Source organism: Pinus tabuliformis, chromosome 4_1 (genome assembly GCF_031772625.1).
Source record: "Pinus tabuliformis cultivar Carrire ecotype Pingquan chromosome 4_1, CPIR1, whole genome shotgun sequence".
Classification (NCBI taxonomy): Eukaryota; Viridiplantae; Streptophyta; class Pinopsida; order Pinales; family Pinaceae; genus Pinus; species Pinus tabuliformis.
The window spans coordinates 58,746,432-58,758,644 of record NC_142303.1 but is presented as its reverse complement, the minus strand read 5'-3'; the positions used below and the strand labels follow the sequence as shown (position 1 = coordinate 58,758,644).

Here is a 12,213-nt window from a genome sequence, read left to right as displayed (position 1 = left end):
AGGGTACTGCACCTCCGACAAACAAGCTTTGATGGCAGTGACTCCCCCGTCCTCTACATATATGGTGCAGGAATCAAACACGGAATTGGGAAGGAGTCGAACTCCGAATCAATAACGAGACAATAATCCAAATCAATGACATCATAGGTTAGCTGTCGTTATTATTCAGATGATTACTCATACCTGAATGTTCCTTAGGAATGTTCGAGTTGCCCAAGCAGTGGTTGAAGCTGTAGATTTTCTATTGATTTCAGAGAATGTGTATCATTTCTTCTCAAATGCGTCCTTTTGAGAGAAATTTAACTTGTTGAGCTGGCTGGCCCTTAATAATTTAGGTTCAGTAAGGCTTCTGTTAAGTGTTTGAAGCTCGGATTAAGTTGAAATCATTTCCAAGTAAGGAATGCATCATTAATGTTGTGCCAAAGAAATAATGTAGTTTCGAAATGTAGTAGAATTATAATTTTTATTATGTAATTTGCATAGTACATATGTAAATAAGGGTTTTTAATACAAAAACATTTTAATAACAAAAATTACACTTCAAAATAAAAAATCCCAAATGCTTATAACAATTACGGTGAAAAAAGTACAATTCATAATTCAAGCCAATACTCGAAAACCGGCATCCCTGAATCCAAAGGTGGAAGACAGCAATTGATTTATATTGTGAGTGGGGTCGCCTTACTGTGGGCTATTGCTGAAACAACTCCAACATTTCCAAGGTTCTAGTTGCTTGGTGTTTTAGTCGGCTATTCCTAGTTGCCTAGTATTTAGCTATATGAGTGAAAGCTGAAAATGGAAGTTCGTCCGCATTTAATTGATATGGTTACAGGATGTCATTTCATTTCCTATAAAATTCAACATATGATATGCCACAATCTCTACCGATGCGTACGATCCCAATTAATATAAAATGTGGGATGAACTAGAGCTCACAAGCTCCGAAGCCGGTACTGGTCGATTCCCGGAATCGACCCGCCGCCGGTCGGGCGGGGCGGAGCGGCGCGGGGGTGGCGCTCCACCCGCCGCTCCGCCCCGCCAGACCGGTGGCGGGTCGATTCTGGGAATCGACCCGTACCGGCTTCGGAGCTTGTGAGCTCTAGTTCATCCCACATTTTATATTAATTGGGACCGTACACATCCGTAGAGATTGTGGCGATTCCTCTTGCCATTAAGAAATCTCCGGTGCCTCCCACTACCGATATATCTCTGTGTTTTGTAAGGATTGGGTCCGCTCCACCGAACGTGATGGTGCCTCTGTGGTCTGTAGAGTTGAGGACAAACGTGAATCCAAGCCAGCCACTGAAAGTGTTCTTCATGTCGTAGAAGTAGAATCCCTGAGCTCTGCCCACAGAAGGGGAGTGGAAATTGTTATCCAAAGTGATGGGATCGTCAAACACCGCCAGATCTCCAAAGTGATTGTCTTTTCCAGTGAGAAGTGTGAGGTTAGCCCCCTGTGGAGCACCCACAAGCGTAGATGTTGCGTTGTCAGAGTTGGAGCCATTGTAGATTACATCGTGGAAATACAACACCAGATCCTCCTACCACTGACTGGGGGAACTATCAGCCTCCTTCCCATTACCCACCGTTTGTTCCTACACCTGAGCAACCATCCTTTCTCAGTAATCTTTCGTCACGGCTTGGGGCCTCCATATTGTCTAAAGTGGTTACCCATTTTATGTTCGGGGGTGTTCCTGATTTTAGCTTCGATGGTGTTCCTGATTTTGGCTTTGGCTCTTAAGCAGTTTGACTTGCGAGTCCACTGTTTAAGCCACGGTTTAAACCACCTCGCAATCAAAATCTCCAAATTAGTTTTATCGTTTCCAAATGTGACTTCCTCATTATCAAATCTCCACACTTTAGTTTTATCCTACCGTTTTCAGATTGTAAAAGCCCTCCCGTTCATAATGCTGGTTAGCATACAAATCTTAATAATTAACGCATGTCTTTTGTTCCCTATCTTCATTTTAAGATGCTTTGGTTTTGGTTACTTTGCCCGGCTTCTTGTGTCGTGCATGCTTTTGCTGCCGTACAAGCGTGTTGATGGAGGGAGAATGTAATTGGTATATTTTTCCATGAATATTGATATGGGGCAATATAATTCGATTGTGTGTTTTTATAAAAATGAGATTCGTTAGTGTTTGTGATTCTCATTAATATTATTGGATTGTGTGTTTTTATGGAAAGGAGATTTGTTAGGGTTTGTGATTCTTTGGGTTTTTATGGAAATAAGATTGGTTAGGGTTTGTATTTTATTTGTAAATGGTAATTTAAACATTTTATTATTGTATCGTGCATGCTTCGGCCGCAGCACCAAGCATCTTGATAGAGAGAATATAATTGTTATATTTCTCCATGAATATTGATGAGCAGAAACATAATTGGATGCTCAGTTTTTATGGAAATGAGATTTTTTAGAGCTTGTGATACCTTGGGTTTTTATGGAAATGAGATTTGTTAAGGTTTGTTTTTTATTTGTAAATGGTAATTTAAACCATTTATTCTTGTATAGTGCATGATTTGGCGGCAACACCAAACATGTTGATGGAGGGAGACTGTAATTGGTATATATCTCTATGAATATTGATGTAGGGAAACATAATTGGATGATGTGTTTTATGGAAATGAGATTTGTAAGGGATTGTGTTTTATTTTTAATTCGTAATTTAAACATTTTATTTAGAATTTTTATTAAATATTATTATTATAATGTATGAGAATTTTAAATTTGATTTATATAAATTTAAATTTTTAATCTCATTGTTTATATACTATTTAGTTGCGGTCAATCAAACTGCCCCACAAATTTTACAGAAAAAATATCTCAAGAATAGCCTGAATTTATAAATATCATATAAAATTATTAAAAATTTAAATATTTTTGCAAAATTATTACAACACATTTTGCATATTAAAAACTCGCAACATGCCCCAAAATTTCTAAAATTTAAAATAATTTCATCGAGCAATCGACGTGAATTGAACACGCCATCGACGTATAATATTCTCGGCCTACGTTCCTATGATAAGCACTGACGTTGGTGTGAAATTCATAGAGTTAAGCCACGTGTTATGCGCTCATTCCGGGTGGCGAATTCTAAGAATTTGAATTTTAGAAAAGTCATCCCATTCGCTAACCATAAAATACGTTCATACAGTTTGAGGATTTCTAAATGTTATTTTTTTGCCAAAATATTATATTTAATTTCCACTTATTTATACGGTTTGACGATTTCTAAATGTTACTTCTAAACAAAATATTATATTTAATTTGTAATTATTTAATATTCATGTAATTGCTCCGTATGCAAAAACTTCTCATGTAAATGCCTGAAGCGAGAAAACCCCTTGCGAAACCCCAGCCTCGGTTCTCTCCGCACAGGGAATTCTATCTGGACCTGCATATGGCACGTTGTGTAAGAGGTGCAGCACTCGTCTTTGTAGTCGTTGTGTAACGGGAACAGCACTGCCTCTCATACGAATATAGTTTATAGAGAGAGCCATTATATTTCCTCAAAATTTTAAAAATCTTACTGTTCACACAGAACTGTTCACGCGCAGAGTTCGGTGTTAATCTCTCACTTCGGAAAATAGATCTATTGACCATTAACCATAGTTTTCATAATTCAAAATAAAAGAAACTCTCACTTATAAGCTACTAACACAAAGCCATGTAGGAATCTGGTGTTGTATTTCCACGATGTAATCTACAATGGCTCCAACTCTGACAACGCAACATCTACGCTTGTGGGTGCTCCACAGGGGGCTAACCTCACACTTCTCACTGGAAAAGACAATCACTTTGGAGATCTGGCGGTGTTTGACGATCCCATCACTTTGGATAACAATTTCCACTCCCCTTCTGTGGGCAGAGCTCAGGGATTCTACTTCTACGACATGAAGAACACTTTCAGTGGCTGGCTTGGATTCACGTTTGTCCTCAACTCTACAGACCACAGAGGCACCATCACGTTCGGTGGAGCGGACCCAATCCTTACAAAACACAGAGATATATCGGTAGTGGGAGGCACCGGAGATTTCTTAATGGCAAGAGGAATCGCCACAATCTCTACGGATGCGTACGATCCCAATTAATATAAAATGTGGGATGAACTAGAGCTCACAAGCTCCGAAGCCGGTACGGGTCGATTCCCGGAATCGACCCGCCGCCGGTCGGGCGGGGCGGAGCCGCGCGGGGGTGGCGCAGCTGGCGTATCATATGTTGAATTTTATAGGAAATGAAATGACAGAAAACCGTCTTGCTTCATCCTGTAACCATATCAATTAAATGCGGACGAACTTCCATTTTCAGCTTTCACTCATATAGCTAAATACCAGGCAACTAGGAATAGCCGACTAAAACACCAAGCAACTAGAACCTTGGAAATGTTGGAGTTGTTTCAGCAATAGCCCACAGTAAGGCGACCCTACTCACAATATAAATCAATTGCTGTCTTCCACCTTTGGATTCAGGGATGCCGGTTTTCGAGTATTGGCTTGAATTATGAATTGTACTTTTTTCACCGTAATTGTTATAAGCATTTGGGATTTTTTATTTTGAAGTGTAATTTTTGTTATTAAAATGTTTTTGTATTAAAAACCCTTATTTACATATGTACTATGCAAATTACATAATAAAAATTATAATTCTACTACATTTCGAAACTACATTATTTCTTTGGCACAACATTAATGATGCATTCCTTACTTGGAAATGATTTCAACTTAATCCGAGCTTCAAACACTTAACAGAAGCCTTACTGAACCTAAATTATTAAGGGCCAGCCAGCTCAACAAGTTAAATTTCTCTCAAAAGTTAGCGCTTGTTTCAGTCATGGACGCATTTGAGAAGAAATGATACACATTCTCTGAAATCAATAGAAAATCTACAGCTTCGACCACTGCCTGGGCAACTCGAACATTCCTAAGGAACATTCAGGTATGAGTAATCATCTGAATAATAACGACAGCTAACCTATGATGTCATTGATTTGGATTATTGTCTCGTTATTGATTCGGAGTTCGACTCCTTCCCAATTCCGTGTTTGATTCTTGCACCATATATGTAGAGGACGGGGGAGTCACTGCCATCAAAGCTTGTTTGTTGGAGGTGCAGTACCCTTATACGGAAAAGGGAAGCGCAACTTCGACAATCCAGGCTTTCGATAACAGCACCAACAATGAAGAGCTCTACAAAGCTTTTAGGATTTGGAATGTTTTTTGGAGAGCTGATATACATAAGTTCAGTCCTGATTCTGATTCCGTTTCTATCCTTAGTAGAAACCTCGAATTTCGAGGATAATTTCGAAATCTTATGGGGAACCGTTAGATTGTTGGATAATAACCAAACAAATCAGCTCACTATGGATCGATCTTCAGGTACAATATTTTATATTTGAATTTCGTATTCTTTATAACACAAGAGTTGCATGGTAATGATGTCACTGCCTTGGTAATGATGTCACTGCCTTTTTCTTTTTTGTAAAGATGTATAACGATTTAAAAAAGTAAGTAATATATTTAATGTGGACCCTGTACTAACAAAAACACTATTTATAAAATTAAATCTTATTTGGAATGTATTTTCTGCATGTAGCGTATGGAAGGCAGACCATTTGAAACCCTCCCCAGATGATTTGCAAGAAGTAAATAATATATTTAATGTGGACCCTGTGCTAATAAAACACTATTTATAAGGTTAAATGTTGTATGCTATATTGGATAATGATTTAATGATGTCTTAAATTAAATTTCTAAACTTATAACATGTAATTTGATCTCATAACTGTGATATTAACAAAACCAAAATTGTACATATCTTACTATTTCTGCTAATCAGTAATTTATTCTTCTAACCATTGAAAATTTTAAGGAAGTCAAAGCATAATATTGGCTATGGCTGATACAGAAATGAGTTCAAAAGGTTGAAAAAAGATCAGGTTCTCCAAATTACAACCAATTTAAAAGTGTCTGCATCTTATTGAATATTTGTTGTTGCAAGTATTATTGTGTCAAGCACACACATGCTCGTGGGAAAAGGTTCTCCATTTTTTGTATTTCATGATCCTTTTATATAGATAGGCCTTGCACAATGTATCAAACCTTGGAAAATATGATATCATTGATAGCAGAATAAAAGAGAATATTAGATGTGCTAAGAATCTAGCTATTCAATTTCACATCATGATTATAATAATAGGTTTAAACTGCTTCTAAGATTGTATTATTGATTTTTAATTTATAAAATTATTTTTTCAATTTGGTTTGGTGAAATAAAGAAACAAATAGTTCTATCTAATAGCATGTTTGTTACCTAATTGATTTTTCAAGTGTTAGTCTTGGAAAGGGATTTAGAGAATTAGTTATCAAATTTTGCAAATTATTTTTCCTATATCAAATAATAAAAGAAATAGCAAAACCAATCCATGGTATGACAAAGAGTGTAAAAGTGCGAGGAGAGCAATTAAGGAAGCTGTTGATGAATCTCTTAAAATGGACAAGATAAAAATATATAAAGTCCTAACTAAAAGGAAAAAGAGGCAATACATTCGTCAAAGACAAGGGAATCTCTTACACCTCTCTAAGCTAGCTCCTAAGAAATTTTGGAGGCAAATTCTGACTAGGAAGACTAAAGAGGTGTCTCACCTCCATTCTTGGAATAAGAAGAAGGATTCAGGGGAAGTTGCTAGGGGGATGCATGAGAGAATTCAAATAGGAGGAAACAAACTAGAAAAAAAGGAATGAAAAGAGAAGTTTAAGAGAAGAGAATGGGATAAAATGAAGTGCGACGAGTATATAGACTAGATCAACTCTTAAAAAAGGTGGATCCATTTTCAACATTGTCCCTCCTAACGTGCGTCTAGAAATAAAACAATTGCATGTGAAGGTGGGAGAATAAAGTATTCATTGTTTGATTCGAAATTACTTGAAGATTTGGGTAGATGTGTTCTAGATCCGCGTAGCGCCACCCCTGGGCCGCCCCGCCCCGCCCGACCGGCGGCGGGTCGATTCCCGGAATCGACCCGCCACCGGTCGGGCGGGGCGAGGCGGCCCGGGGGTGCCGCTGTCGCGGAGGGGGCGGGGGAGGGGGAGGGGGAGGGGTGGCCGGAGAGGGGATGGTGGCGGTGGAGGGGTGGGCAGGGGGGCCGGGAGGGGGTAGTGGTGGGGGATGGGTGGGCGGGGTGGGCGGGGGGCCGGGGAGGGGGCGGTGGCGGGGGATGGGTGGGCGGGCAGGGGGCGGTGGCGGTGGGCGGGGAGGGGGCGGTGTGGGTGGAGGGGTGGGTGGAGGGGTGGGCGGGGTGGGCGGGGGGACCGGGGAGGGGGCGGTGGCGGTGGAGGGTGGGGGGGGCGGGGTGGCGGTGGAGGGGGGGCAGGGAGGGTGTGGGCAGGGTGGGCGAGGAGGCAGTGGCGGTGGCGGGGGATGGGTGTGCGGGGTGGGCGGGGGCGGTGGCGGTGGAGGGGTGGGCGGGGGAGAGCACAACTGTGATTTTCGCATTGATTTTTTAGTTAATTATTATTTTTTGAAAAAAAAAAGTTGTTATTGTTATTTTTTTGACATGAAATTCATAAAAAAAACTATTATTTGACCATTTTTAGTTAATATTTTTGTATAAAAATTGTGATTTTGACATGTTAATTCTAGCAAAAAATTATCAAAACATTTAGTTTTTTGTTATATTTATGTTAAAAATGGTTATTTTTATGTCCATTGTTAAAAAATGTTGTTTTTTAGAAACAATTATTTCATGTGGATTGAAAAATTAATTAAGGATGTATAAATATGTAGATTATCTAAAATTCAAACTATTGACTTTCTAATTTAAAAACGCAAAACAATAAAAACCCCACTAAAAAAAAAATAAAATTAAGATAGAGAACAAGAAAATATGAATAAAATGACCACTTCAAAAACTATCAAATTTAGAAAATAATTTTTTACATTTCACACACTAGAAAATTTAAAGTCAAAAAATAGGTCTTTTAAAAAAAGGGTGTGATGCAGAATACTCACTTTTTAAAATCAGGATGAAAATCACTACCATTCACTACCATTCTAAAACTTAATGCACATGAAAAAATTAAAGTTCCAAAAACCATGTTCTAAAAAAAACATGTGTATTCTGCATCACCACTTTTGAAAATCGGGTCATTTTTTTGCCAGCTCTACAAAACGGGTAACAGTATCAGTTCCCGTTTCAAAGTTTACATTGTTGGTAGATCTAAGGAGGATCTAAGAGCTATCACAAGGGCAATCAGATAGTTTGTGAATCAGTTGTTTAAATCATAAACAGATCCAGTAGATGGATTGAAGTAGCAGTTATCTACTTTGCATTTGTTATGGCAAATGCAGTTCGAACGCTACTTGTAAGTTCATGAAACAAACAACAAAGAATGATAAACAAACAAACTAATTAGCTCCCTAGCGGAGTCGCCATTTTGTTACAGGGAAAAGTGTCTATATAGAACTGCTCTATCCCACTAAGGTGTGACCGCTGCCTTAGAAACAAACAGAGAAAAGCTACTTTCGTTTTTCCTTTATGAATTATAGATAGAGAGGAACAGAAAGACCAACCTCTGTCTTGCACTAATCTCTTGATTTGATCCCTCTCTTCTTTGATAGTCCTCAGCTACCTGCTCCCTTGCACACCCAGCTTCACAAAGTACCTGTAAGATCACAGAAGCATAGCACTATACAAAGACATGGATCTATAATCATAAACAATCTAGGATCAGATGTAAATTGACCATACAAATGTAGCAAGCATCAATGACACAAAAGCATGGAGGAAAACTCGAATAGCTTTTATTGATAAACAAGAAAAGAGCCAAGAGGAGTTACAACCAGTTGTTCTGACCCAGCATCAACCTCCCAGCAAAGAAGCCCCTCTTCACCTCAAACAAAGCTTAGATCACCCAACAATCTGATGTTTGTCTTAAGAAACCAACAACAATTCCTTACAATATGCAAAATTCCAGCCTCTGGATCTCTGGGATGAGGGATCCATATATAGATATCTGTAAAGGGGATGAGTCAGCTTGTGATTTGATTAGTGTCCTCCCTCTGATAGTTCTTGCCTCCACTTGGAGATTGATGGTCTCTTACTCATCCTTGGTCGAATTCAGTGAGGCAAGTGTCATAGGAGAAGATTCTGGAAGCTTCCATTGCTTCTCCACCTCACGGAATGACACTGCCATTTGTCATTTCTCCCCCATCGCACCCCACAGAAGGGATTTTTGAAATGCAACGCACCCACACAGTGTATTTAGGTGAGATGCAACGCACCTAGCCAGTGGAGCAGCTGAAATGATCCTGTTTTGACCAATTCTGAGCAGTTTCTCATGGAGAACTTCTGGGAACCTGTAATCTATTGACCTTGTTCCTTTAGGGGTTAGAACAACACTTTTAGGGACTTAGGAGCCCTTGGTTTATGGACATTTCATGCTTGGGGTTGTAGGGCCCAAAAATGTCTGTAACAAGGGGAGAAGGTTTCAGTGTAGTAAATGCCTTCAACTTGTGAAAAACCCTTAGCAATAAGACAAGCTTTATGTTTATCAACTTTCCCATCTGGTCCATACTTGGTTTTGTAAACCCATTTTCATCTAACAAGTTTTCATCCCTTTGGTAGAGGAACAAGATCCCATGTATCATTTGCCAATAATGAATGATATTCTTCATTCATAGCTGCTTCCCAATCTGGATGGCTTGAAGCTTCTGCAAAGGTGTCAGGATCATCATTCACTGTAGCTTGAGCCAGTAAAGAAGAGGCTCTATCAAACTGAGAACGTGTACGTCGCTGATCTGTAGGATCACTGGCAAGATCACCTGCTGCATCCTGAGTAGCACAGACCCATTTTGGAAGCTGAGGAGCTGAAGGAGGATCCTGAGAAGGTGGGGGAGGATTTCCATCCTCGCTTTCATCATTTGAAGAAGAAATATTTTCAAAAGTAGAAGAGATAGGGAGAGGTGGCACATCCGCCGAACAAGGCTCGTAGGCCGATATATTTTCAGCAAAATTTACATCTCTTCTAATGATAACATTTTTGGACTTAAGTGGAATAAGTCTATATCCTTTGACATCTTCAGAATATCCAACAAAAATACATTTTTCACTCTTAGGTTCTAAATCTTTATGTTTCTCATCTGGAATATGGGCCCATGCTTCACTTCCAAAAACATGAAAGTGACTTACATCTGGTTTAATTGAGCTCCATGCTTCTTCTGGAGTGATATTCTTTAAAACCTTAGTAGGAGTGCGATTTATTATGTAATTTGCACAGTTAATTGCTTCTGCCCAATAATTAAGACTAAGTCCTTTAGATTGAAGCATACAATTAGCCATTTCCTTTAAGGTGCGATTCTTCCTTTCAGCTACACCATTTTGTTGTGGAGTATATGGAACAGTATGTTGCATTTGAATTCCATTCTCAGTGCAAAAGTTGATGAATTTGTTGTTAACATATTCTCTGCCATGATCAGATCTTAGCTTAAGAATTTGATGTCTAGATTGTTTTTCAACAAAGGCCTTAAAGGCCAAGAACATGTTAAATACTTCACTCTTGAGTTTTAAGAAGTATACCCAAGTGCGTCGGGAGAAATCATTAATGAAAGTTAAGAAATACTTGTATCCAGAGAATGAAACAACTGGAAGTGGACCACATAAATCACTATGCACGAGCTGTAAAGGGGATGAGGCGTGCCAAGAGGCACATTTTTCAAAACTGTCCCAATGATGTTTTCCGAGTACACATCCTGAACAAACACCATCTCTGCAAGATACCATTGGAAGACCTGTCACCATATTTTCTTTACATAGATTCTGAAGAGAGCGATAGTTTAAGTGACCAAATCGCTCATGCCAAAGTTTGCTCACTTCATCATTATGAGCAACAAAAACTAAGGGAAGATTTGATGACCCAAAGTTGTGAAACTTATACAACCTTGTAGAATCATCAGCAATTCCAGTAGCTAAAATCTGTCTAGGATCTCTTAGGTCCTTAATTACAACATCGTGAGGTGAAAATTCAACGATTTTTCCTTCACCTGAATGAGTTATCTGATATACAGATAGAAGGTTGCAGGATAAGGTTGGAACACATAATACATCATTAAATTGAACATTGTCTATATGAACAGTTCCAATCCCTACAACACTAAGAGATCTATCATCACCAACATATATATTTTTGGTGTTACAATCATTTAAAGAAGAAAACATGGCTTTGTTTTTGGCCATGTGATAAGAAGCTCCAGAATAAATGAGCCACTCATGAGAATGAGAAGAAGAAGATACATTTAGTGCATAGCTAGACCGAGATGCTTGACAACCACATGCAGAAAGTGCCATTCCTGAAGATGAAGTTGAAGTTGAAGAGTGCTCCAAATGGATATTATGCTTCTTCATTGCTGCTTCCAAGGCTTCCATCTTCTTAAAGCATTTGGATTTTAAGTGGCCATCTCGATTACAAAAGTTGCAATGTCTATCAGTCTTCTTCCCTTTGTTTTTATTTGTCTTATCATTTTGTTGAAATGAATTTTCATTTTGAGGCTGAAATTGCTTAGGATCCTTGTTTGGTTTAGGACCATTCCTTTTAGGATACAACTTCTTAGGATTGTTTGAATTTGATTACTGCTGGGCGGCTAACGCTTTCGTAGAAGAGTTTCCAAGATTAAGAAGACCAAGGTGTAAGAGTTTTTCTTGTTCTCTTATTAAAGAATCACAAAAGGAATCAAAGGAAGGGGACTTGTAGGCTTGTCCTTGAGAAATGAAGGCTTCTCTTGTAGAATGGAAGGTGGAAACAAACATAGAATAGGCTGGTCCCAACTTAGTAAGAATGGAATAGATAAGTCTACTATCTTCTTTCTTAACCTTAACACCTTCCAAGAGAAGTCTAAGGGTCTTGAACTTGGAAAAAAAATCTTCAATGCAAGAAAAATTGTTGGGGTCTAATGTAAGCAACTCATTTTCGAGTTGATGGGCTTTAAGTTCATTTTTAATTCCAAAAACTTTAGTGATCTGTTTCATTGCTTCTTCAGGAGTATCAAGTTCTGCAATATGGAATCTAAGATCTGGAGAAATAGACATCCCTATCAACCCACGTGCTTGATCTTGCCTATTTTCCCATTTAGCTGCCTTATCTTCATCTTTCGGTTTGGTTTCTTGGCCTGAGGCTATTCTGTAGAGACCTTTACTTCTAAGTAAATCCACAATGTAG

At 38.8% G+C, this 12,213-nt stretch overlaps 1 protein-coding gene and 1 pseudogene across 1 annotated transcript; one reads left to right on the top strand and one right to left on the bottom strand.

The window, feature by feature from the left end:
- Nucleotides 1–1,121: 1,121 nt before the first annotated feature.
- On the bottom strand, nucleotides 1,122–1,579 carry LOC149174155 (dirigent protein-like). Its single transcript, XM_089420755.1, has 2 exons — nucleotides 1,553–1,579; nucleotides 1,122–1,454 (listed from the first exon to the last, which is right to left on the bottom strand). Exons 1-2 carry the CDS (start codon nucleotides 1,577–1,579, stop codon nucleotides 1,122–1,124), a joined length of 360 nt encoding a protein of 119 aa, XP_089276881.1.
- Nucleotides 1,580–3,326: 1,747 nt separating this feature from the next.
- Nucleotides 3,327–4,095, top strand: LOC149174154 (dirigent protein pseudogene; annotated as a pseudogene).
- Nucleotides 4,096–12,213: the final 8,118 nt, after the last annotated feature.